The 27790-nt window shown below is 48.0% G+C and overlaps 2 protein-coding genes across 10 annotated transcripts in view; one reads left to right on the top strand and one right to left on the bottom strand.

The window, feature by feature from the left end:
- Positions 1-44: 44 nt before the first annotated feature.
- sog (chordin short gastrulation) overlaps positions 45-27790 on the bottom strand; it is a 36332-nt gene continuing 8586 nt past the window's right edge. Inside the window, exons 2-8 of one of the 4 annotated variants that reach the window (XM_011142233.2) lie at positions 19501-19604; positions 14613-14742; positions 9965-10030; positions 7733-9514; positions 7291-7436; positions 5829-6179; positions 45-4191 (exon numbers count right to left, since the gene is read on the bottom strand). In XM_011142233.2, the coding sequence (XP_011140535.1) occupies positions 3994-4191; positions 5829-6179; positions 7291-7436; positions 7733-9514; positions 9965-10030; positions 14613-14742; positions 19501-19604 (2777 nt within the window). In that variant the 3' untranslated portion in view covers positions 45-3993. Of the gene's footprint in view, positions 4192-5828; positions 6180-7290; positions 7440-7732; positions 9515-9964; positions 10031-10135; positions 10529-10599; positions 10809-14612; positions 14743-19500; positions 19605-27790 lie in introns of those variants that run through there. The other 3 variants (XM_011142231.2, XM_025304085.1, XM_025304086.1) reach the window with 3 other exon arrangements.
- The window catches only part of LOC105183839 (probable phosphorylase b kinase regulatory subunit alpha), a 51169-nt gene continuing 35132 nt past the window's right edge, over positions 11754-27790 (top strand). For 2 of the 6 annotated variants that reach the window (XM_019841765.2, XM_025304084.1), the window contains exons 1-3: positions 11754-12111; positions 12317-12635; positions 18026-18338. In XM_019841765.2, the coding sequence (XP_019697324.1) occupies positions 18336-18338 (3 nt within the window). In that variant the 5' untranslated portion in view covers positions 11754-12111; positions 12317-12635; positions 18026-18335. Of the gene's footprint in view, positions 12112-12271; positions 12636-18025; positions 18339-27790 lie in introns of those variants that run through there. The other 4 variants (XM_025304081.1, XM_025304083.1, XM_019841767.2 and 1 more) reach the window with 3 other exon arrangements.

Raw genomic sequence — 27790 nt, 5'->3', positions numbered from 1 at the left:
TTGTGGACTCGCGATTATTGCGATGAATCGTCAAGGAAATTGTATTGTAAACGCAACGCGGCGAAATATAAAATTTATTGCTCCGAAAACACCTCCAGTAACGTTCGCTTCCCGCTGTTTTCCCCTTTTCTCTTTTTTATTTTTTTTTAATTAATCATCACGCTAGATAACGACGACTTTTCCTCTCGCACGATGTAATATTTTACGTATACACTGTTAATCTCTTTACATTTTTTTACGTTAGCTATCCCGGTAAGATTAACCCGATATAAACGCTAAGCTCTTCTTTGAAGCCCTCGAGTTTCTATTCCAGTGTCCACGCGGAAACCGCACCGATAATCGGTATAGTACGTACAGTACGCTGATGGACCTTATTAAATGAAAGAGCATACATATATGTATATATATACATGAAGCATGTCGGAATAAGAGCATGCCGCTTAATTAAATAGTTAATGTTAATTCGCCTGTCGGTCTAAGTAGAGACCGATCACTTACACATGCGGATGACTTTAAATAATCGCGACGATAATAATAATCGACAATAAACAATAACATGCGCGGGGAATCTAGAATGGCACTGAAAGCACGCACGCACGCACGCACGCAACCTGTGAGCTAATGTCACCGAAGGTCGAGTAACCGTGCGCGAGCTTGAGATATCTGAAATCTTGTGTCAAAATACCTCGAGCTCGTAGCCAGCTCCGGTCTCGCTCGATCTTCGGTGATTCTGAGCCACGGACCTTCGTACTCCTCGTGAGAAGGGCTACAAACGCGGGTGTTCAAGAAACTATACTTCAATATGAAAAATTCAGGTCGACCTTCACATGGCTCTCCGCTCACGACGAAACTATTGCCACCATAAAACACGTGTCCTCGAGAGACCAGAAGATTCTCTAGTTTCGATTGTTCTTTCTACAGTTTCAAACAGCAGAGATATACTTCGAGCGGACAAACTTAGCGTGCCGCTTTGTATACAAGGTGTAAGCTAATTCGCGCGCGCACGCGCTCATTATGTACATAGCGCTACTCCTTGCGAAAATTTCGGCCACACATGAAAGAAATTTCGAATTCTTTCATCCTTTTCCGCGAAGCTCAGTGAAATATTGAAGATTTTCCAACTGAACTCTAGAACACGCTGCTGAAGTATTGTACGATACTATTGGGACACCCTGCATATATGCATAATATATAAATATTATACTACGATAATTAATGTAATGTTAAGCTAGAATATAAGATCATCTTCGACCGCTTAATCGTACACGTTTATATACAAATCGCTCGCATACTCAGCACGCTAACATCACTGACTACGCATGCATATTCATACGATAAGTAAGGCACTTATGGTACACGGAGAATCAACTCCTTTATATAAAATAGATTACGTCGAATAAGATAATGTTAAAATATTGTTAAGGCATATACGACACGCCTGGTGTTGTTCTGTGAAAGTCACTGATTCAAATCAAACGCAACTCTCAAATTATCATTTAAAGGCTCGAAAAACTTGAGAGGTGGGGATATCGATAGCCGTGCAAGTTTCTTCGCAAGTTAACGCCCTCTGAATTTCCATTACTGTTTCTATTTTTGTCTGTCGGCTACATTGCCCGATAAATCGCCAATGAAATTTACGAAACTTAGAATGGTGATACGTGAGACACGTGAGAATTATAATTAACATATAAAATTGAGAAACAGCCGAGGTTAGCTTATTGTCAAGTTTCGCTTTCGTATACTTCTAAAACTTATACATATTAGAATAGATATAATATATACGTATTATATATAAACGAGAAATATAATTAGGTAAGTATATGGCAAATCTTGTGTACCAGCTTTTAAAAATTTCACAGATTCACAGAGTCACATGGTCTTCGGTAATTTTGGTGACAAAAAGTAAGTTCCACACTTGTTAAAAGATTTACAATTGAGCGAATGTATGCGATTTCGCGTCAACATCGATCAATCTGATTATGCGGCTAATTATTCCTGAATCGTCAAAGAAAGAATTAGTTCACTTGTCGAGGTTCTCGAACAGTCCGACCGTAAGTAAGTAATTCCTAACAATAAATACAACTTAAATATATTATCAGAACATAGCTACCACTAAAATGAATATTGCTGCTTATTCGATCGTAGAACAATAAGCATATTGCTATATTTCTCGTTGAAAGAGTTACGCAGATATTACGCGTGGAACGTCAATATACTCTTACCAACGATCATTTAGATTGTAACAACCGCTATGAAGGATAATAAAAATGACGTAGCAATAGCGATATGCGATAATACCAATTACAATGATACACTAATCGTACCAGAGATCTAATAGAGTAGTTATAATACTATTAATACAAATGATAGTGAAAATAAAATAATAATAATTATCATAAGTTGGATTTATTAGTAAACATTAGCAATCGTGCGTAAATAACTGATATCGCCTTCGGAGGTTCTTCAGTCTTCTTTGGTTGCTGGGTAACTCGAAGAGATTAGTGGGTATAGTAGGGCACTGTGATACCGCCACGACTAAAAACTCGTTTCTTTCTCCCGAGTTTTCACCCTTCATTTTCGCATTGGCATTCCGTTACCGTAACGTATGTGCCACTATCGCGAAGAGAGTGCAAGGGCGCTCGGTTTCCGTTCCGTTTGTCCGTTGATGAGGATCAATTGACTAATAAACGTCTGGCTGCGGGTGCTGGAGCCTCTCTTTATCTCTCTCTCTCTTTCTCTCTCTCTCTCTCTCTCTCTCTCTCTCTCTCTCTCTCTCTCTCTCTCTCTCTCTCTCTTTCTCTCACTGTCTAAGAGCGAACGACCGAGCGGTCGTGGGGGATAAGAATAGCATCAGATGATGTACCGTCCACGTCCTTCCTCTTATTACACTAGCATTCTCTCAGCTTCCTGCACGCGCATGCGCACGCGTACGCGTAAGCGTTCGCTGACTTTTGCCGACAACGAACTTTGAGCAACGAACGCGATTCAATTGTCGTTAAAGTTACCAATCTCGTTTCATCGAACACTCCCCGTGTGTTCCCCCGTGTTCGTGTTGTTGTTCCTCTCCGTCCAGTGAAATGCGGCGAACGCGTCGAGCTAACTTCGTCGTCTCGCTTCTCCTCTCGCCTCTCGCGTTCGTCTTTCTAACTCTTTCGCTACGAAAGGCCACCGAACAGCAGCGGCCGCTCGCGAACCCATCTCTGTGTACGAACGCTTACTTGTAACGGAACGCGCACGGACAAGCAGTCCGCTGTTAAGATATTACATTGTTCGCATTGTCGTGAACAGTATTCGCGTTGATCTGTTATCACAACGGCGAAAGTAACATATATCGGTTGCAAGACCGATATTTCGTCCGATTGTTGCGCGATGCGACAGAGACACGAACTTTAGGTCTGTTCTTTATGGCCGCACCGAGGCAGATACATATTTGACACTCGATGGAAGAAAAGCAGAAAATGAAAGATCGATCGGAAAAAGTGCAGCTACGAAGAACAGACTTTCCTATTGCGATGAAGTGTACACTCGCGCGATGTGCGCTTCTCGACGAGCTCCGCCATAGCGAAAGGGTTAAATGACAGGGTCGGCTTAGCAGATCTACAGATATAATCTAGCTCTCTCGCGATATCTCTTCATTTCTTTCTCTCTTTCTCTTTTTTTTCTCGACACACAGGTGTTACAGCCATTCAGCGTTAGATTCAATTTCCGTCGTTTCGTTGCCGCTTGGAAGTTAGTCCGCGCTCGTTTGACAACGGCGATCGCACGACACGCGCGGATATGGCGACGTGCTTGTACAACGAAGAACGACCAGTTCTCTCTCTCCCCCCTCTCTCCCTTCTCGTCCTTTCTGTCTTTCTCCCCCTCTCGCCCCCCTCCTCTCTCTCTCTCTCTCTCTCTCTTCCTTTTTCTCTCTCGGCCAGACGATGACTACGGTGCTCGCGCGAGCTTCTCCTTCGTGGACCGGAGCGAGCGATTTTTACAGGATGACCGGACTCAGCTCAACTCGCGTGGCGTCACGGAGTGCCGCGACGCCGGATGATGGTTGTTGCGGTGATGACGCCTCGCGCGGCGACATTGCGCCGTGCAACAGTCATCGACGTCCGCCACATATTCGCCACGCTTCATCTGATGCGCGATCGAGTTACAGAGCGACCGTGGACAACGTTTCCTGTCGCACCTGACCTCGCCGTTCTGAAACATACAGAAAGGAGGGACCCCATTACGGTTGTGCTGTACGTTTGCCGTGCGAACACTTCGAACGTAACGCGCTCGGATCTGTATTACTTGAGACCTTTCCGCGAGAAAAACGTTTACTTCTTGCAAAGGAGAGATAAAAACGTCGCTAAGTACCAATACTACTACACTGTTATCAATAGTGATATTATATATCAAGCACCACCCGCGGTATTATTTTTTGCTCTTTCACATCTCGTTGGTCGCGAGTCATAATCGAAATCACGATCGCGTGATATTTTTACCTGAATTTTATATAAGATTAAGATATACGTGCAAATACGACGAGCGACAGGTTCTTAAAGTCCCTTTTTTGTATCTCGCGTATTTTTGCTCTTTTACATCTCGTTGATCGCGAATCATAATCGAAATCATGATCGCGTGATATTTTTACCTGAATTTTATATCTTAATCTTAAAAAGGTGCAAATACGAGAAGCTCGTAACGGTCCCTTTTTATCGTATCTCGCGAGTTTTGACCAATTGGGGACTTTTGCCGAGAGAGTTTGGATACTTTCAATCGTATCAATTTAAAATGTGAGGTACGCGACTTCCTATGCAGTATGAAATAAGTGACAACTGTATGCTGAAATATACCGTTAGAGAAGTAGGAAATTACGAGTAACGAGAGACGGTGTCATTTTTTGACACGCGAGTATCGGATACGACGATACAGCAGCTTGTACAATGTCTCATTTGCTCATAATCGTCACGATTGACAATTCTTTCCCGCTGTATCATCTGTAGTTATTTTCTTTTCTTACAGTTCCCGTTTCTTCTTCCTCTCAGCCTTTTTCCAATCTCCCTCAATTAAAAGGCCGTGAATAATGCGGCTAAAAAGAACAGATCTTTGATATATTTAGCGAGAGTGATACTTGTCTACCAGGGAAAAGGACAGAACGCGAGTACGAGAGAGACACCAACTCGACGGACCGATGCAACGGAGCTTCGTTGAGATACAAAATCCGTTTCTCGCCATTGAGACGATTATTTTTTGCACCAGTTCGTGACGTTGCGACGCGACACGACGCGACGCAAGCCAGCCCGAGGCCGCGGCGTTCCATTTTCATCGTAATGGATGGATCCTATAATGGTCGGGCCAAGCCGACGAGTCCGATTAAAGGTTTTCTCCTTAAAAGTTTCTCGACGTGTTCGCGCGATTGGATATCGCTGCGAGACCACGATCTTTTAACCGAATGAATAAACAATAGGGGAAAAAAAGAGTAAATCGCGTCCTAAGACTTCTGTTTGCCGACAAGACGCACATAAGGCTACGCTCACGTCTGGCTCGTCTGGCCAGACTTTGATCGAGAATTCGATCAGGCGCGTCTGCAACGAAGAAACCGCGAAGAAGCGTCTTCTCTCTTATATGAGCGATCTCTGTCTCGGACGAGTCGCGCGTCACTTTCTCGCAAGCGGCCCGAACTCGAGAACACTCCGGTTACGGCGGGAAGAATACGTCAACGAAGCAGAGTTGCATTGTTAGAAGCAGGTCGAGTTGTAACGCTAAAATACGCTAACACTCGTCAACCGATGACGTCCGTCCTCGCTCGCGGAGAAGCTCGGACGTCGCGAGCGACGCGACCGAATTCTTACCTTGCAACGGCACTTGACGCACTTCATCTCGCCGTGTGAGTGTACTCGAGGATGCCATTCCATGCCATTCTCGTAGGGCCCGCCGACCGGGTACTTGCATCCTCCGGAAGCGAGTATCTCTTCCGCGGTATGCCGTGTGGACGGTAAGGCCTGATCTCTCGGTAGGCGCGCGGTGTCGTTTGTAACTGCTGCAGCAGCGGCAACGGCGGCGGCGGTGGCGGCTACGTTGCGAGGCGTCGTCGCCGGGCACTGCCTGCAGCAGGCTTTCTTGTCCGGCCTGAAGGCGATCTTCTCGTCGCACTCGAGCGGCGGGCACTGCACCCGCGGGCATTTTACTTCCAACGTGACAGCCTGCGAGACAAATGGATTTCCGATGTAAATTCCGCGACGCGAGAGAGCTGGTGACTTCGACCTCTCGTACGGTGCGCGCCACGCCGTGCCGTGCAGCGCGCACCAGCGCGCGCGGGTTGTCGCTCTTTTATTCACCTCGCGCCTCATACTTCGCGCGTCGTATCTCCCCCCCCCTCTCTCTCTCTCTCTCTCTCTCTCTTTCACTCTCTCTTTCTCTCGCGCGAGAAAAAGGACCAATCATCCACTCATCTAGTTCTTTCTCGGTCTCCGTTACGATCCTCGCAGCTTTGGAAGCCTTACAAACGTACAAAACGATACCTTAATCGGCACATCCCACATGCTGATGATGCATGTCGATCGGACGAGACTTTACGCGACCGAAAAATGCGTAGGCGGTGCGCGTACGTACGCGTAGGCAAGCGCGTTCGTTCGCATTGCGTAGGGTTAAGCTTTCCGCGAGCGCGGAAAAGGAGAGAGGACTACGGGGAGAGAGAGAGAGAGAGAGAGAGAGAGAGAGAGAGAGAGAGAGAGAGAGAGAGAGAGAGAGAGAGAGAGAGAGAGAGAGAGAGAGAGAGAGAGAGAGAGAGAGAGAGAGAGATACACGACGAAGTAGCAAATAGGGAGGTGAAACGAGGAGAGCAAAAATAATATTTCCTGGAAAATTTTAGAAAACGATCATTGCAGAAATCGCTCAGGTCTAGGAATTCATCTAGGAAAGGTTGTTCCGACTTCTTGCTAAGTTAACTGATAGTTAAATCATATGTATGTCTGTCTTCGTTTAAATTGAAGGAAAAACAAAGATAAACATATGATTTAGCTATCAGTTAACTTACCAAGAAGTTGGAACAACCGGCCCTAAGTATAGTTTATTGTAATATGTACACTCGTTTTCTCGGATATTATTCGACTTCGATCGCTCGAGATAATTTCAACAATCGATCGAGCGTTTACACTTACACACATACACATATACACACACGCGCGCGCGCGTACACACAGGTTTTTATTGTTAGAAACTGAAGAAACGGCATTGGATTGTTTCCTTCCAAGGCAAACGTGTATTTCGTTTCATTAACGGTCTAAGAGATAAAAGAAATGAGAAAACACTCACATCGCAAGTGCAGACCGCGCAGGTGTCGAATCCTACCGGCGGTAAATACGGATGCCAGGACGATCCTGCCAAGTGATATTGCCCAGCCAGCGTGCAACCTTTCATGGTGTTGCTCTTGACTATTGTGTTATTTACCGCAGCTACCGCTGCTGGATGTTATTAAAAAAGAAAGCTTTAAACATCGAGATAAGACGATACATTTAGACGTAGAATTTCCTCGAGGACAAATTCGTCTCCATTATGAGATGATGAAACCGTCAAAGGACGCTTTAGTCGTCTTTCCAAGATTAAAACTTTGTGCTTTATGAAATTATTAAGATCCTTTTATATGAAATTCTGATCAAATATTCTTGATTCGTGTCACAAAATGAAATTAAATAATTTCAGCAAGGGAGAGAGAGAAGGCGGGAGGGGTGGGGGCAAAATATGAGAATTTCCTCACCCACACAAATAGGACAGCAATGGCCGGCCACTGACTGCTTCACCTGCTTGCCCGGGGTGCAAGGGAGCGCCGGGCAGGGCACCGAGTCACACTGCGCCAAGCCGCGGTAGCAATGGCACATGGAACAGGGGTCCGTGTTGGACGTCCACTGCGTGCCCTCCTCGTAGAACCTGGTCTCGTGGAAGCATGCGCCGGTCTCAAAGTCCGACTTGGACGGTTGCAGATTGTACGCGACCACAGAAGCGACATCGTTGTCGGCGTAATGGGGCAGGCAGCTGAACGGCGCTCTAGCCTTGAAAGGAGCCTTGAGGGTGTGACTGTTTTGCTTGCTGTCGACCACCTCAAGAAAGCCAATGCCCGACTCGATTCTGTAGAGTTCCATCGGTGACAGTCCAATAACGGAACCCTCTAATGAGTAACCGGTGAACTCCTCGAGGAGTCTCCTGGCGACGGGAGCACCTTGAGCCAGCCGGGGCATCGTCTCCAAGTACAGCCGGAACGTCCGTGGCTCCTGCGAGAAACCAGCCAGCTCCAGCTCATAGTGCAAGGAACAGTCCAAGTCCACCGCGGTCCAGATCAGGCCGACCGGTCCGGGATGAGTCGGCTTTTCGTCCAATCTCCGCAGCAATACCGGTGCGGCGGTATCTCTGGCATCGGCCACAGGTCTCTCGAGCAGTCTACCGCGCAACATGGAGCCCAGGTGGCTCGCGGCCACGACGGACAGCTCTCCTTTGAAGAGCGGCTCCAAGAGCCTCGGCCCAGGACGGTCCAAGGAACCGTTCGCAAAGCCGCCGACCAACGAAGGCGTGAGATCCTCCAGCTCCATCCTCCGTTTCCCTCCTTCGTCCACCAAGGTCACCAGAGGGCTCTCTTCCTCGAGACCTATCAACTGAACTCCATAGCGCAGCGCTCCGATGCGGTCCAAGTAGGCCCAAGCCAATCCGGACGCCGCGGACGGTGTCTCCGACAGCAGCAGAGTCTGGTACATATCGCAGGTTGCGCGCGGGCCGACGGTACCGGTGAGGTGAAGAGCCTGCGGATCCTTCCGGGACATAATGCTGATGGACAGCTTGCCTCTGGTGAGAAGACGAAGGTCAGCGCCGGAGAGAGCGCTGCGCACTTCGCCAAAGTTCAGCTCGTTCGACGGTTTCTTCACGACCATTTCCTCCCGGAGGACCACATAGTCCTTCTCCAGGTGTTCCAGTTGGACGATCAACGGCACCTCCGCCACGTCGTTCGGCAAGAACAGACCGTTGAACACAAGGGACACGTGGATCGAAGGCGCCGAGACGGACGAGGCGGACACGATCGCCGTTGCTCCCGCGCCAGACATCAAGGATCGGTCGACGCCCATTGCCGGCTCCAGCAAGGAGGAGTACTGCTCGGTCGACAAGGCGCGGTACCGCGACAACTGGCCGGTCAAGCTCGCCGAGGGCTCCCAGAAGAAGGACACGTGGAGCCGTTCTTCGCGCAACAGTTTGCGATAGTCGCGCGGTACACGCCTCCACACACCGCAGAGCTTGCCGGTGACGTTCTGGTAAGAGCCACCGACCGGATCGATGGCCTGCTCCTCGAGAATGCTGCCAGATCCATCGACGAACTGTATGCTACGCGGCCGGGGCGTCAACGCGGACAGGTAGAACGAATAATAGAGGTTCTTGCGGTGGAAGGTGAAGCGACCGGTCGCCAGGTAGTTGTACGCGCTGTTGTACATCGACGTCGGGTTCGGGTCGTCGCAACGCACCGACTGCGACGTCTTGCCCGTCAGGAGAGTGCCGAAATCTGCAACGCGACAGGAGAGTCATGGCTTTTGAGAGAGAGAGAGAGAGAGAGAGAGAGAGAGAGAGAGAGAGGAGAGAGAGAGAGGAGAGTGAGAGAGAGAGAGAGAGGAGAGAGAGAGGAGAGAGAGAGAGAGAGAGAGAGAGAGAGAGAGAGAGAGAGAGAGGAGAGAGAGAGAGAGAGAGAGAGAGAGAGAGAGAGAGAGAGAGAGAGAGAGAGAGAGAGAGAGAGAGAGAGAGAGAGAGAGAGAGAGAGAGAGAGAGAGAGAGAGAGAAGAGAGAGAGAGAAGAAGAGAGAGAGGAGAGAGAGAGAGAGAGAGAGAGAGAGAGAGAGAGACTGGTTCGTTTTTGCCGGCCCGACGCGGTTTCAGGCTGTCGATAAACCGGCCGGATTATCAAGCGTTTTTCGAACGGCCTACGTCGATTTCTCAAGGACATCTTAAAGGGATCTTACGTTTCAGGTTCCGTTCTTCCTCCTCCGAGGACAGCTGCACCGGCAGATCTTGCACGATGTCCGTGCCTGGAACAAAATGGAGGTTTATGTTGTAAATGCGTGCACGAGAATACCTGACCGTTCGATTAAGATACTCCTTCTCTTTTTCAGTCGTCGCCTACTAATGCTTACGAGAGATATGTTAATATTACAGTTGAACGGGCGGCAGGAACTCCTTGAAAGCGTCTCGTGGCAGTTATGTTTGAGATCGTTTGAAGCTTATCTTCCGATGCTTCACAGCCGGTGAAACAAGCAGCGCAACATCCAAAGATAAACTCAACACTAGAACACTGCCAACTGCGGGAGACCGGTTTGCAACTTCTCTCGGAGAACTTACAGAAATGTGTAACGGTGCATTTTATATTTTTAATTGACGCACGACGGACAAAACTAAGAGGAGCAATCGTTTGTCATTCATTGCGTCATTCCTTGCGTCATTCATATTTTCCAAAAACCCGTCGGCTTGACTGCTCCGATATGGCAAGAGCTGTCGTTAATCGCCGGTAGTTCCAGTGTCGGAACGACCTTAAATATAAGATCCGGCTGTGAATGCCGTTGTCAAAGGCGCTGTTAAAGACGACTAAAAGACGTCCTACCTTTTCAGACGCGACTCCGCTAACCGTCTTTCAGGACGTCCTCAAGACGTCTTTCAGAAGTCCCTGCTACCTGACCGATACAAAGCGCTCCGATAAATATTCGTCCGGCCGATGCGCGACACTCTCGTGCCACATCCTCGCGTATTCGAAATTCTTCGCGGGAGAAAGGCGACAATGGCAGCGGCGGAGGCGGCGGCGGCGGCGGCGGCGGCGGCGGCGGCGGCGGCGGCGGGGCGGCGGTGGCGGCGGCGGCGGCGGCGGCGGCGGCGGCGACGGCGGCGGCGGCGGCGGCGGCGACGGCGACGGCGACGACGACGACGACGACGACAGCGGCGGCGGCGGCGGCGGCGCGGCGACGGCGGCGGCGGTGGCGATGGCGATGGCGGCGGCGGCGGGGACGGGGGCAGGGGAGCAGAGGGTTCTCTAAAATCGTAATTTAGGAGAAGCAATCGGAGGTTCGTCGGTGGCAACTACACCCGGTACGTATGAGCGTAAAAGGAAGCCGCGAGTCGAGTCCTTTGTGCCCCGTGTCGCGCGGCGCTTGATTCCGCGCGCTGCACACAGCCGACGGACGCGCGCGAGCGCGCGTCTCTCTCCTGCGAGAGAGACGGGCATTATAATAAAAAGAAGCAGTCAATCGCCAATCGGCGATCGTCGATCCCCATTGAGCCCGGGACTCGGGGCTACGGTATGTGGCACGGCACAGACCATAAAGAATGTCCGCGCGCGGTAGGAAAAGAGTCGGCTGGCGCCAACCACCGCTACTTTGAATGCTACTTTCATGGCGCATGCCGCGCCGGTTCAGCGCCACGGAGACGTTAATTGCCACACACGCGAGCGAAACGTACACAGCGCGCCCGGACGCGGCCCGACCAGTTCGCACTGACCAAACCGTTTCCGCCTAAGCTTAACGAACCCACCCCTCCCCCCGCTTCCCGCCGATCGAAGCGAAGCAACGATGGCGCTGGCTACAATTCCTGTCGGAACTGTTAATTGATCGTTAGATGTATAAATCAAAGAGCCGAGACGGGCGACCAACAATACGCTTAATTAGAGGGAATAATCGCGCGCGCGCGAGAGACAGACAGACAGACAGACAGACAGACAGACAGACAGAGAGAGAGAGAGAGAGAGAGAGAGAGAGAGAGACTCTCTCTTTCTCCCTTTCCCTTGTTCTTTGTAGAGTCTTGCCGAGTCGATAACGAGTCGAAACGAAATCGACTTTGAAATTGGCGCGTCGTAAAAATGGCGCTTGCAAAAGCGCCGTTGGCGGCTTTTCCACCGCCGAGCGCGTGTCTATATGTTGGTAACTCGTGCGTTTTTACACAGCAGTTTTGTTGGTATTATATTACCGAAAGTTGTTAGTGTTACCTCGGCTGACGTTTTCAACGAAGGACGATCGTTATTCAGGATTAAGGATTAACGAGGAGGGGAAAAGAGATCTAAATACCAGCCAACCCCGCTGGCTATTGAGAAACCGAACGACGAGAGATGGCGAGCGATTCGTAAAAGGTATCGAGAGCGTTCCGATCGATCGAAATTCTTTTCAGCAACCTTTTGAATAACCCGACACTCTCCTATGCGTTTCTTCTTTCCCCATTCCCTCTCCCTTCCCTTTCCCTCCTCCTCCCTCTTTCTCTCTCTCTCTCTCTCTCTCTCTGTCTCTCTCTTCGGATTACACGCCGGTAATATCTAATTTCGTCGTGTCTACCAACAGCGCCCGTAGAGGCCAGAGCTTGATTTTCGTGGTGGCGCGGCCGAGACAAGAATCGATGAGAACCAATGAAAATCGATGCGACGGTCCAATCATCGAGCTCAAGGGTCGCAATATGTTTCCCTGCGGGACGTGAAAGGAAGGCGCTACTAATTGCGGTCGGTTTCACCTTTCATCAGCAGGGGGCAACGAGCCCTATCAGACGACGGCGGCGACAACTACTACGACGACGACTACTACTACACGCCGACGATAACGACGACGATGATTATTATGGCGACGTAAGCGAAATGCTCGAGAAGGAAGAGGAGGAGGAGAAGAGGTAAGGAGGAGAGGAATTCGACGTTGCAGAAAAAGACGTCAAGCCAACGCGAGCGTTTTATCGGGACGAACGGCGCGACGTACACGAGTGCGTGCGTGCGTGCGTGCGTGCGAGTAATGAAAAATCGCTCGCTTCTGTACATTGTCGTTGTCGTTGTGTCGTTAATGCCGCTTCTCCTTTGGTCCGTTCAAATGGCAGGAATCACGATCGAATCTCGAACAAGAGAGCGAGCGAACGAGCGAACAAGCGTGCGCGCCTTCGTCGACCGAAGGCGACGCGCGAGCTTTATCAAAAGTGTCATATTAACCTAATTGATAATACGTGCGCGTTTCGCCTCGCCAATTGCCGCGCGATATGAACGCGCTCGTAAAAAACGGGTAACGAAGCGCGACTCCGTCTCGATTTATTCGGCCGATTTATTCGACTGCGGGGTGCGCACAGATGAGGGAGAAAGAGAAAAGAGAGAAAGAGAGAGAGAGAGAGAGAGAGAGAGAGAAGCAATTACAACAATTTATAAACGATTCGTACGAGATCGCTCGCTGTGTGCTCAACTCCTCCCGCACTGTACCGCTTCTCTCTCTCTCTCTCTCTCTCTCTCTCTCTCTCTCTCTCTCTCTCTCTCGCTCTCTCGCTCTCTCTTCCGACGTTCTCCGTTGCCGTTCCTCCGCCATTTACCTTCTCTCCCTCGTCCGCGTCGCGTCGTCTATTCTCATTCCCGGCCGCGTTACGCGTGATCATTACGTTATGCTAATATTTACATTTAGATTGCACGACTTAATCGAAGTGACGCCATGCGGTAATATAACCGGCGCCATGGCGTTAAACCGTGGCGTCCGTCCTCAGCGTCCCTCGCTCCGTGCCCCGTCCGTGCCCTCCTCGCCCGCGCCCGCGCCCGCGCGCGATCGTTCTCGAGGATCCGCTCTCGAGAGCGCGATCGGACGAATTTTCTTTCCCGACCGCGCGCACTACCCCTTTTTTTATTTCACATATCCGCCGACCTCCCTTTTTTCCCCCCATTGTTTGTCCCGATCTCTCTGCGCCGACGGCCGAATTGTCCCGCTCGCGACCTTCTCTCTCGTTTCTCTCTCTCTCCCTCCCTCCCACCCCCTCTCTCTCTCTCTCTCTCTCTCGCTGTTTCTGCCCGAGAGAGAGAGAGAGAGAGAGAGAGAGAGAGAGAGTCTCTTTCGTAACCCTTTTATTCTCCGGTTATCCTTATCGAAAATGCACAAGCGAGTGCAGTGACCGAGCGCGCGCACGCACGCGCGCGCTCGCGACGATGAAAGATCGCTGCTCGTGGCGTGGTTCGAGCGATCGCGAAGTCGGACGTTGGCTCAATTTGCAACGGGCATTCCTTCTCATTTTTGTGTTTCGCCGCTTGTTCGAGACAATACACGCGCGATAAATACGAAACGTTTGGCGATCCTATCGGCGTGTACCTCGAAGCGGAGAGTTTCCGTGCCAATTCGCGCTCATTACCGTCGAGTGCGCGCGCTACGCGCTGACCGACGCACGCGAACCTTATCTGGCGGTCTTATCAGTGCGAGATATACTACTTTCACTGCATCTTACGACGACGACGACGACGACGACGACGACGACGGCGGCGGCGGCGGCGGTGGCTGCGGCGGCGGCCAAATTCTTGGGGAGCGCGAGCGCGCTCCTCCGCGAGAGCGCAACAACGCGCTGCGGCAGCGCGTTCTATTTCTCCTCGCGGATCTGTCGGTATCGTGGCCGGCGGTCGCGGCGGAGAGAATGCGGATGGAATAAATCGCATAGTCCAGATACCCGAGCCTGTTCCTTTCTCGATGATATTCGAGCGAAAACGAGCCGGCCGACGCGCTCGCGCTTGAAAATCGCGCGTTTTTCGCCGTGAGTTCCCGCCGCGCGTCTCTTCCTTCTTGTCAGCCGGGAAGAAGATTGACTGCGAGAGAGCTAACGGGCCGATGAATAATCCCCGGTGAGTCGCGTGAGACTTACTGAAGTCACCGGGGCACGATTTGCAGCATCGACCTGGTAGCAGAACTGGTTCGTCGCACGTGAGCTGGGGACACTCGTTCTTGATGTTGCGACATTGAACTCTCGCGACGATTCGCTTCTTCTTCTGCACCTGGAAGCAGAAACAATGTTCGAACAGTCGCTGAGTGGAAAGCAAAGCGCACTGCGGCCCTGCCCGGGATAACATAGCGAACGTTCGGTATGCCCTTTTAATGCCAAGTTCCGTTTTCCTTCTACGAGCGTCGCGCACTCTCTGAATATCTTGCGGTGAAATTCTACTCGAGAAGCAGGCCGACTCGCTCAAATTCGACTGATTTTTCATTCAGACTGAGAGTAAGTTCTATCCGCATTTACTTTAGTTTGTCATGGGCAACATTGAAAGTTCTCCCCTCCCCCCTCCCCCATTATCGAAAATTATTTGTATTTTTTTTTTCGCTTACAATTGCAGAGTGAATCTCAGACATGCGCCATCGCAGGACAAGTTTACTCTAATCGGTCGAGGTTGAGTTCGCACTCACTCGTGCGAAGCTATAGAATTCACTCTGCAAGTTTCTGAAAGTGAAACATTCACTCTCGCGACTCCAAGTGGCGATATGTCCACTGCCGCTTCGAGCGAACTCTCGCTCGTTTTCAATGAGATCTCACTCCATGAGATCGTTTCTTTCAGCTTGAAGATCAGAAGGACGTACTTAGAATTCGATACATGTCCAGAATAGGACCCCTGAACTTCATGCTGCGACTCGCCTTTGCATACGCGATTGGGATTCAAGACACGCGGAGAGAAAAAGAGAAGATCAGTCCGCGTCGACCGGGGAAGAGGGTAGGCGGAAATTCGCTCACGAGAAACGACATTTCCTCCCTCTGAAATTTTTTTTCGATGATCCCCGTTTCGAAGCCGTCCGCTCGTCGTCCTCCATTCCGCCGTTTCGCGCGCGACTACATCTTCAGCTTCACTTCGTTCGCGTCACTCTCTCGGGCGCATCTTGACGCGACGAAACGGCGCGAGGAGGCGCGGGACGAGAGAGAAAGAGAGAGAGAGAGAGAGAGAGAGAGAGAGAGAGAGAGAGAGAGAGAGAGAGAGAGAGAGGGAGAGAGAGAGGGAGAGAGAGGGAGAGAGAGAAAGAGAGAGAAAGGCAACGCGGCGATACAGTATACGCGGCTGCTAAATCTGCGGCGCGAATCGCTGCAGTTGCAGAGGGGGAGGAATTCAGCCGCGGGTCTTGCAGAAACCGAGTGCGCCGGCATTCCCGAGGCGCGAAACGCCTCGACGCGCATTCGACGTTGACCCCCGACGAAAGGAAAGGACCGCGGTTAATCGCTCGGGGTCGCGCGCACGCACGGCAGCCGTGTAACGCCGCGATATCGGCCGTCGTGGCCGACAACGACGACGACGACAAGTTGCCGCGTCTGTTGACTCGTCGTCGGGTTAATCGACTTCCTCATAAATCCGCGTCATTAAGGGCTTCTTATGATCGTGTTGACTCCGGGCCGACATTACCCCGGCGACTCGTACGTGAAGAGACATGGCTTCTCTCACTGCGACGTGTGTGATTCACACGACGCGTCTGCTTCTTCCACAACGAAGACCGCGACCTATCAATAGCTCCTCGTGTACACTGAAGAGGGACTGTCATTCCTCCGAAGTCTAAAAATAGAGGTCGTGTTCGCGTTCGCGTCCACGAGAGCCGAACGTAATATAGCGTGCCGCCGCCACGCCTCTGCTCTCTTGCTTGCTTGCTTGTTTGCTTGCTTGCTTGCTTGCTTGCTTGCGTGTTTCTGTAGTCCATCTCTCTTTCCCCGGCGGCATCGAATGTAATATATCTTTCGGAAACGGGAAATACTTGTCGATTCTGTAAGGCGCTAAAGTTAAAACACGGCGAGCACCGAGCGCGATTGCAGATCGTCCGAGCGCGCGCGCGCGCAAAAAAAAGCGCGTTCTCAAGGCTTGATCGACTGTTGATCGGCCTAATGTGTTTATCAGGAGGATGATAATGCTCGCGGCGTGCGGACGGACGCGCTCGCGATTGTCAAGGTTATCGATATAAGGCAAAATTCGCCTCGACACTTAATCGATACAAAGAATACTCGGCGCGGGGTCAACGCGTCAATTTAGTAGCGGTTGTTTGTATTCAAGCTTTTGTTTATCCAAGTCGAACGTGTCGATAATAAATATTATGTCGGTCTGCGAACTGCCTCGAAAACGCGCGTGCCCGCCGTGGAACGTTGAGCCGTGGTGCTCGTTCCCGATAAATCTGACTCAGATTTTCGTCGAAATCGACTTTACGATTCTCACGAAAAACAGAGCTACTTCAATCGAAACCGCACCTCCCCCCCCTCCCTCTCTCTCTCTCTCGCCCCTCCTCGCGATCGCTTCTATTATTAGCACGTTATGAGATAAAAAGCAAACTGAATCGCTAGACTCTGTGGACTTTAACGATCTACGAGGAATTTAATGACATCGCACACGTAATGATCGCGCATCTCTCCTCGCAACTGTACGATTAATTTTCTCTCCTCGGCAGGCACATCGAGTATCGCGTTTCATTAGCATTTACCGGCTATTTATCGCGTGCGCGCGCGCGCGCATACGCACGTACGATTGCAACGTTTGGCGCAATAAATTCCTCATCATTTCCGTTAAATTTTTTTTTCAACAATCGAGTGCGATCGATATTCTCACACTAATTACTGCGCAGCCTGAGTGACAGCTCTTGGAAGTCGATCCGACGTGAAGGATCATTTATTTTTACGTGTTTCCATTGGCCATCTCGATCTCACCTGCTCGGGCGGTTATCGCGAGCGGGGGTTACGTATTTTCACAATTTCTACGTCACGAGGGCCTCGGGTAATGCGAGAGATTGTGTAACACGCCGAGATTACGATGTGGGAAGTGTGACGCTTTCGAATAAACAACGTAACGGTAGCGCAACTTCTGTCGAACTAACGAATGAGTGACGTAGCGATACTCCAACTTCTGTTACATTAACGAGTTGGTGCTCTTTAATTACGGGGGAGTCACGTGGTCTCTCGGGACCCCTGTGAAATAAGCATGTCGAGACTGCCGAGCGATCCTTTGACGTGAGGGTATAAACCGATCGAGAGAGACTTTGCGCATCATTTCCTCGGGTTTTCCGAAGCGATTGAAGCGTGCGTGAGAGACGCGTCACGCCGCTTTGCAGACGCGCGATCGTTGTGCTGGCTTCGTCTCGAACAATGACAGCACCCGAGGCTGTTGAAGATAAAACTACCACACTATCTCTCTCTCTCTCTCTCTCTCTCTCTCTCTCTCTCTACATCTCTCTATTAGTTTTCCACGAGAAAGACAGTCTGCCCACATGTCCGATAGATCGACACCCACCGATGTAACGAGTGAGAAAACTTGCTTTTTGTTTCAGACCCGACTGAATTTTGTTTCCGCGAAACGAAAATGCATTCTTCTGTCTCTCCGGCTTGCCGAACGCGACGCGGTGCGCAATTTGTTTGAAGACGACATCGCGAGTGCGCTACCGAAGTGTCGAAGTTTATCGTGTTTCTCGTTAAACCGTCAAATTATCGTCGAAACGATCGCAGTCGCGAGTGCAGTGCAGCGAAGTGAAGTGAAGTGAAGTGAAGTGAGCGAAAAGCGGACGTGGGACGACGACTGACTGGACGTGGAAGGTGAAGAAGGTGGTGGACCTGGACGTCAACGCGGGACATCAACGCAAAATGGTGAGTGGATATTTTCAATCACGAATGCACCGAAAGCGTCCTATTTATATGACGCGCGTAACGTTCCGATAAGGAATGTCAATGAGGACAGTCATTGCGCGAAGATTGCACGTTTTAACATCAGTGCGACATTATTTAGAGAAGACTTCCCTGACAGGGTTATTTAACCAATTATCCGTGGGCTTTCTGCCTAATTGACGTTGCCGCAGTCACTTCGAACAACGACGACATGACGTGTTCCGCGCGGCGCGGATATTCGCGAGCGAATTTTTCCCCGAGTTTGTTTGTCCCGGATTCAAGCTCGCACACAGTCCCTGAATAACGGCCTCTGGTGTTTCGACATTTGATACATTAGCTTTATAGCCAATATCGTAGTATTTATCTAACCTAGACGCTAAATTATATACCACGGGAGACGCGAACGAGGGGACCGTAATTATAAGCGTGTATACGCGCGCTCTTATTTCTGTTATATCAGCGCATTGATAGAAACTTACTTACTTACTTTATTCCCCCTTATCTTTTTTTATATGAATAACATTTTACGACGGGCTCTCGCGCGCGCGTGTCGACGACGGGAGCCGGCTTGAGCTAAAGAAAAGAAGGAAAAAAGAAAGATGGAGAAGAAAGAACAAGAAAAACGTAATCGGGAACGAAAAATCATAATAAGCACCCAAGCGTGATTATAGCGTATCCCTCGACAATAAGCTCGAAGGAGAGTGCAAAGGAGACAGAGATAGAAACAGAGACAGGCAGGGGGGATGGAGGGGGAGGGAGGGAGGGAGGGAGGGGGAGAGAGAGAGAGAGAGAGAGAGAGAGAGAGAGAGAGAGAGAGAGAGAGAGAGAAGAGAGGCCCCAATCGCACGAATCACATATTATTCTTTATTCATGTATGTTAATAAATTCTGGCGTGAGACTGATTGTTTACCAGAAATTATTATGCACGCGAAATATTAAGCACGGCATACGCGAAATGTCATGCGGCTGTCATTTTCACGCGAGCGCGATCGGCAGAGTGTTAATCTCAAACGCGGCGATCCTTCCGCGCCCAGCTCGCTCCTTTTGTGCGTCGAGATTCCGCGATGCGTTTATGATGCAAACGATCGTACGGCGACTTATCATTATCCTCTCACACGGATACACGCAGCGCTCTGATACGTACCGGTATGCACTCGCACTTGATGCAGTACATGACTCCGAAAGGTGGGCCCAGGTCCGCGAACCACGTGGTGCCCAGCTCGCGGATCTGCTTGCCGAAGTTGCATTCTGAAAGCAAAGAAACGATCAATTTTTCGACGCTGTTATTCACGCGAAACGTTCGAATTTAATAAACGTCGAGCCCGAGGCGATCGCTTTCCCTCTCTCGCTCGTGTTCTTTCACCGATAAAAGACCGCGGCGGTCTGACGAGAGACGGTTCAAACGCACGTTCCACGCAGCGTAGCCTCGACGATCGAACGAAACGGAAAGCTCGATCGAACTCCGTCTCGACCATTCTCATCGCAAATGGACTCGAGGCATCTCTGAGTTCGATGACGTTACGCCGTGATGAAGATCGTTCAAACTATCATTTCTTGTAACGCTTTGACCGATGAATCGTCTTAAAACACGATGAGTAGCCACGAGTGAGAGAGAGAGAGAGAGAGAGAGAGAGAGAGAGAAAGAGAGAGAGAGAGAGAGAGAGAGAGAGAGAGAGAGAGAGAGAGAGAGGAGAGAGAGAGAGAGAGAGAGAGAGAGAGAGAGAGAGAGAGAGAGAGAGATGCATAACAATTTCCTCCATGTGGGAAAATTGACCTTGAAACAGTCGGTAGCAAAGTTCACGCAGGTGAAATGGAAAGGTTCTTTAAGGTGCAAACACGTCTCGTTTTTTCCTCGCTGACGCACTTCCGCTGCAACGAATCATCGACGAATCGGTCGCAAATCGAAACGGCTGTAACGTAATGCGGTCGGTATGTACGTCGGCATCGCACGCATATTCATTCGCATTCGTCGATAATATGCGTCGCGCGTTCATTCAAACCTTCAAACCGCGGTTAACCGTCGTCGTCGTCAAGCGGCACGTCGGCGAGGCGGCGCGTAAGCGTTTTATCTTACAGCGGTCGACGTAAAAATCCGGCGCGTTCAAGTACGAACGCGACCGATTGACACACGTCACTCTCACGACGCCGCACAGTGGGGTACGAAACGGTCGAAAACCGGACATCGCCTTGTGCATTGTTATTTTTCAATAGAACAATTCAAAATTTATAGTATAAATAGGTAAGGTAATGCGTAAAGGATATATCAGTATATACGAGTATATACGTATTATAACATCATTTTTTAATCTACAAGCTGTTCAAAAGGTTTATCAAACCCAAAAAAATTTATTTTCTATACTTTATGCGTATTTCATAGATATATTCTGTATATTTCTATATAATTGGGTGTGTGTATTTATAGTATACTGAAGGCGTCAAATGCTTTAAAAACAAGGTATTTTATTTAAAAAATATTTATTTTCTTCTTTTCAGTTTTTAATTTTTAATTTTTTTATTTTAATATTAATATATATTATTATATAAATATTATATAAACATTTTTATCTAATTTAAACTAACTCGTCTACTTACTTCTCACATTTTAGGGATACATATCCATTGTAAATTATGAATTTATTAGGAAATATGAACTTGAAATGAAACTGAACTTAAAACTTCATACATTTTTGTACCAGAGAACCAATTCCCCTGAGCAATGCAACAGTTAAAAGACAAATTTTTAATCGAAGTCTATTTTCAACATCCGCCATTTTGTAAAACATTTTTATAATTTATTTTTAAGTTTTTGGTTGTTATAAGAAATGCCCAACCTTTTATTTCTGCTTTGTTTCATCTCAATATGATGATTTTTGGCTGAGTTATCGCTACTGAAAGATGTTACAAAATTGTGCTAAAATTTAGTAGTCCGTTTTTTGCAGATGAGTGTATATTGCTAAGTTTTGCTATATTATGTTTAACAAATCCGTTGCGTGCGAAATCTTGCAGTCTTGCTCCTTTAGATCAATGAAATGCCATTCATCAGACATTTCACTGATCGATCATGCGACAATGCTCGTTTTTTATAGATAAATGACAAGAAAAATTTTAGGAAACACAAAAGTAACAATTTACAAGTACTTAAATAACAAAGAAAAGTTACAAATATACTATATATCTAATAACAAGTAACAAGTATACGAGAATTTTTCGATAGCAGTTTACATATTTTTTATTAAAAACCTTGTATTTTTTATTTAATACGTTGTTCTTTTTATTAAATTTTTGTATATTTCGTATGTATTTTTATAGAATTTTATGAGTTCAAAATACTAGAAACATATCCAACTATATATAAATATACAAAGTATATTCATGAAATGTATGTATTTTATAATATTTTATAATATTTTATAAAAAACAAATTTTTTGTGAATTTAGTGTACCTGCGTTGAACATCCTGTATGAAAATAATAAAATTAAAATAAACACTCATTTACTCCTCATTCAAGTTTGTTTAACATAATATAGAATAATTTCGAACTCTCTTATACAGCTTGACTGTGTCATTTTTATAACCGTGTTTATAACTTTCAATGGAATTTTCTCATTTTAGGCGGGTCGTGACGGGTGAACTATGGAGGGTTTTTGTAAACTAGACGCTTTTAGCTATCGATTGCTGTATCGTACGTTTCGGACCGTTTCGAACCGTAAACTTTTTGGTAGCTTGAAGTATTGAATCCTGATCGCATGAATTCTATTATTTTAGATATATTTGTTATGCATATCCAGATACTCTTTTAATATGACGATTTAATCTTAATATCAAGTTTGAACATTACTTTTTATGTTGCAAAAATTTCAGCTATTGCCCTTGTATAGTTTTAATATGATAATTCTCTAACGCAATATGTGTCGAAACGATGGATCCTCACCAGTTGCACCAAGTGTGAACTTTGTTAAGTAATTTCAGTAGGAATTTCAATCATATTCGATAACTGAAACATATTTTTAAATAGACTGAAGTATAAAGAACAAAAAAACATACCAAAACTGGGCACTTTTATAAATTTAATTTTTTGGCTCGAATGTCCGGTTTTCGGTTTTCTTTCGCCCCACTGTGCGCCGTCACGACGGCCGAGTCCGTGTTAGAACGTCGGAAATAATAAAACTTCCGAATGAATATCGGACGCTTCAGGCACAGTGCGAAGTGCAAGACGAAGAGGTTTCGGAGGAATTCAGCACGCAACATTGTGTCCCAAGTCGAGACGAGGGAAGAGAAAGTGGGAGAGATTTGAAAGCACAGCGGGAAGCAAAAAGTAGAGCGGAGTTTGTTACGTATGAACAAAATTTATTGCGAAATGAATAATACATAATCACGCGCTCGACTAATTCCACCGATTTCCCGCTTACCCTCTCAGCAATGTCCATTTTTTCTTACATCACGCGCGCGCGCGCGCGATATTTCTGTCTCTCTCTCTCTCTCTCTCTCAGATATTTTCTGCAAAATTTCCAAGATTTAACAAAGCGCGCGCGAGAGAGAGAGGATGCGTACGAGCGTGCGTATGAGATAGAACAAGAGGGACGAGAGCGGGAGAGAGAGACTTGGCCATGCGCAAGTTAGGGAAAGGGAAATGGAGAGGCTCGTTTTGCACGAGGGCATTGCACCGCTCGCACGCGCGCGCGTGCATACACGCTAAGTCGTTCTAATCGCAAAGCCGGCCCTAAGTAACTAGGAGAGTCCAAGAGAGCTACACGCTAGTGTAGCATCGAAAATATGCGAGTCACGCGGAGTGTAGCATGGTGTGTAAGGTAAATCGTACAACTCTCTCTCTCTCTCTCTCCTCTCTCTCTCTCTCTCTCTCTCTCTCTCCTCTCTCTCTCTCTCTCTCTCTCTCTCTCTCTCTCTCTCAACAGCGATCTGACGACCGTGATGTTTCCCGCCCCGCTTTTCTTCCGTTCGATATATTGCGGCGCCTCGCTCGCGGTGCGACTTCACATCTCGCGACGTAAGACGCAACTTGGAGCGTCTGTACCCCCCGTGTCTGTACTCCTGAAGGGCAAGGGCCGATTCTATCGCACATCGTACGCTGTTGTAGAGCAACCTCAACCGCAAGCGCATTTCAGACAACTCGAAAATTTCGCAGTTATTAGGGGCACCAGCAAGTCTTTTCGTTTTTCCATGTTTTTCACTTGATTCAAACGCTGCCATTTTCCAGGGGTAAGTTCGATCTTAATAAAAATTGATATATACAATAAAAAAATGTTGTTAACTGATCTGGAATTTAAATTAATTCTGAATTGAAATTAAGAATCCATACTATAACCACGGAAATTGAAGGCTTTAACCCTTTGCGTCACAGCGGAACACATGTATCCCGCTTATATTTTCTTCATTTTTCGATTATATTTCATAGAATTCATCAATTTTAATGATTCTTTTTTGCTTATCCACTATTTGAATACTTAATTATGATAAATGTTCATTGATTTCATCAATATTGTTTATATTTTCTTTGTTATGAACTAAGACGAAAAAGCGTTTTTAGAATAAATTCGTTCCTGAAAAAAAAATTCTCCGTAAACATATTATTTTTTTCATCTAAATTTATGTTTCTGAGGTCGCTGATTATTAATCCACTATAAGATTTTGGTATATTTTCTTGTTATAAACAAAATATTGAAGCTAAATTCCGAAAATTTGTAGAATTGTGCTGAAAAGTTGATTCTGAAAAGTTATTCTAAGTATTGTTTTTCTCATAAAGAAGCAGTTTTCTATATTACATTTATCATTTTGAAGTCGCTGATTACGAATCCATTGAATAAATTTTTGTTATATTAATATTTTTCATGATATAAACAAAATATTGAAGAAAAACAAAAAATGTGGAATAGTGTTGGAATTCGATAATCTACAACATTTTTCTCTTTACATTCATACAATTTACTTTACATATTACAGTCTTGAATGCGTTACATATGTGCAGATAGTTCGAAAATTTGTCGAATATTTTGCTATAAATAATTTATTTATTATTATTCCAACAAATGATTTTTCTTTGCAAAGGAAGCGACACATAGTTCTATATAAATTTGGATGTGCTAAACACGAATGTGCTATTAGAATTGATCCAGGAATTCAATAAAATGCGAAGAATAATAATTTTTATACGGATTCGTCAACTAAATATCCTTTCAAGCCTCTATATTGCGTTTCCCACCTTGGATCGCATTGTTTTGAAATCCTGATGACAAATTCAAACTCAGCGATCCTAAAAACGTATAGAATCATGATTATTGTGCGAATTCAATCACTCACTCAATCGTGTGACTCAAAGGGTTAAAATACGAAAAGACTTTCCAGTAGCCCTAATAAAATGTTTAACATCTAATGATATTTAATTAGAGATTTACTTAGAGATCTAATTGGAAACTCAAAGAGATTTAAATATTGAGAGGCCTCACGAGATTGAACGAATACACCAACAAGATTTACAAATATTTTAATACGCTTCCTCTCTTATCGCTGTAATAATATTTAGAGTGAGTAGTTACATCGTGCGCGATCTTGAAGTGTTAACAATTTCTGAGGCTTTTATAAAACCTTAAAAAAACCATGAGCCGAGTCGTTTTGTAAAATCGCCGAAAGGAACACCGGTTCTTGCTAATTCGCAGCTAAAATTTGCGACGAATGTTGTTTGTCCCGTAGTCATTGTCGCTTTGAGATCCTCCCTTATCATTCAAATTTCTAAACGCGGCCAAAGCGGCGGCTTTCAACGCGAGTCCCATCCTCCGAGAATTAATAGCGGCGCTTCGCGGATCTCACGCGTTTCGGCCGTGTACATTCGCAACTCACTCGCGCGTACCCTTGCCAACGGACGAAAGGAATTTCTCTCCTTTGCCGATGTCTAAGCATCATTATATCATCCGCCCGTATCACGTGCTCGAGGAGACACGACGAGGAGACCCGTTGATTCTACCCACGCTTCAGTATCGTCGCGTCGTCTCGCCGAGCGTCTCCTCGCAAACAAGACGTATCTGGAACGCGCTTTTCAATTATGCGATCCGCTTTCGAACGGCATCAGCCGGCGCTCGTCGAAACGGAATATTCAAATCGCGAACGCGCCGATTTTACAGGCCAATCGCGAGACAGAGAGAGAGAGAGAGAGGGAGAAAGAAAGAGAGGGAGCGAAAGAGAGACGAAGTTAGGTCACGCACCCTTCGTTGCATACTTTCGTTGCGAGTGTCGCAAGCACGCGCGTGTCCTCGCTCGCTAATATAAATAATGCGAGCGTGAAAAAAGAAGCAGAATACACCGGGGCCGTAATTTGCGAGATGGTTAAGCGAATGGCAAACACGTGCCGTGCTTTCGTTTTTTCGTCTTTTCACCTCTCTCCTCCCCTTGTTCCGCCCCCGCTGCTGTATCTCTTTCAGATGGATTTACGAACGTGACGTCTATCCGTTTCCTTCGCGCCTGCCTTCCTTTCTTCCGTCTCTCTCTCTCTCTCTCTCTCTCTCTCTCTCTCTCTCTCTCTCTCTCTCTCTCTCTCTCTCTCTCTCTCTCTTCTCTCTTCTCTCTCTCTTCTCTCTCTTCTCTCTCCTCTCTCTCTCTCTCTCTCTCTCTCTCTCTCTCTCTCTCTCTCTCTCTCTCTCTCTCTCTCTCTCTCTCTCTCTCTCCTCTCTCTCTTCTCTCTCTCTCTCTCTCTCTCTCTCTCCTCTCTCCTCTCTCCCCCCTCCTCCTCCTCCTCGCGACAGTAACTATCCGTTCGTATCGAGTTTCACCTTTAGCACTGCGCTCTCTCTCTCTCTCTCTCTCTCTCTCTCTCTCTCTCTCTCTCTCTCTCTCTCTCTCTCTCTCTCTCTCTCTGTCTCTCTCGTCTCTGTCTCTGTCTCTGTCTCTGTCTCTGTCTCTGTCTCTGTCTCTGTCTCTGTCTCTGTCTCTGTCTCTGTCTCTGTCTCTGTCTCTCTCTCTCTCTCTGTCTCTGTCTCTCTCTCTCTCTCTCTCTCTCTCTCTCTCTCTCTCTCTCTCTCTCTCTCTCTCTCTCTCTCTCTCTCTCATGTCCCGCTTGACACGTGATGCGAAGCGCACGTAATAACAGTTATCCCACTACGTGGCGATGCCTGTCAAAGAGCAGGGAGGGGGAGGGAGCAGGGAGGAAAGATAATCGGGAGAAAGCGGGACGAGACAAAAGCGCGATCGTGTCTCGTAACATTCGGAAATGAAGAGGGAACCGTGTCTCCGTGTCGCTCGTCCCGTCCGCGCCGGAACGAAGACATTTCTCTTCGTCTGGTCCAGCGTTGACGACGCGGACGGCTCGATACGCGTCACGTTTCGTCGCTCCGGTCGGAGAAACTCGCTCGCTCACCCCGACCTCGCCAACCCGTCCGGCCTGCCCCTCACCCCGCCGCCGAGTAATTTAGATTCTCATTAATAGCACTTGGCACATTACGTTCGTAAACGGCGACGAGTTTCATAGCGAGCTTTCCGGAGAAGCATCGCGACGATACACCGGATTCGCGCGAGAGCGCGGCGTCTATTGGCGCTCTATAATTACACTTAGATTGTCTCAGGAAGAGGCATTAAACACGTCGTATGTCACGTGGCGAGCCTCTCTCTCTCTCTCTCTCTCTCTCTCTCTCTCTCTCTCTCTCTCTCTCTCTCTCTCTCTCTCTCTCTCTCGCGTGCGCGCGCACGTCACGGATGTCGCTTTATGTAACGCGCCGTAAAGCGACCGCTCGATGAGAACGCTCGCGACTGTGAAGCGCGCGTCAAGTTCCCGGAGGAAAGGACAAAACCCTTCCGCGCACGTCCTCGCGCACCGGCGCGGCGGCGATGTGATCTCGCTGGGACTTTCTCGCGATAGCGTCTCCCGCCGTGTCCGCGCGCGTTTTTAGCGCCTCCGCTAAAAACGGCACGGCGATACGGTGTCGCGCGCGGCCGGCCGTTTATTATGTATGCGCCGCCGATATCTGTCGGCATGCAGATTTACGCGGACGGCCGCGTACGAGAATACGCGATCGCGTCCTTCTCCTCCTTGCGCGTTTCTTCACCTTCCTTTCTCCTCTTCCCTCTAATCCGCTCGACATTATCGAGTCTCGCTTCATTTCGCTCGTGATATCGAGATTGCCTTTATCTTATCCGGATCGCCGATGGAAAAGTCCGGCTGCGTTCGCTCCTCCTCGGCAGCATGTATCGATATATATCTGTACCGGAAGATCGTCTCTCTTCCACAACTCTGTCTTCTACGACAGGCTATTACTTCGAGACTTGTCGGGAAGGAGGCCGGCGGAGCAGGGTTGGCAGGCATATCTTTGAGTCTCTTTCGGTGTCGCGAGGCTTTTCAGACTAGTGTCGTCGCGTTTAACGGTGCGAGCACGGTAGAGATAACTCTGTCCTGTGTGCTTTTTTGCCAGCCACGAAAGACGAACATGCCGTT

Source organism: Harpegnathos saltator, unplaced genomic scaffold (genome assembly GCF_003227715.2).
Source record: "Harpegnathos saltator strain DR-91 unplaced genomic scaffold, Hsal_v8.6 scaffold59, whole genome shotgun sequence".
Lineage (NCBI taxonomy): Eukaryota > Metazoa > Arthropoda > Insecta > Hymenoptera > Formicidae > Harpegnathos > Harpegnathos saltator.
Note: the sequence above shows the minus strand (reverse complement) of the source record. Positions and strands in the feature narration are given on the sequence as shown.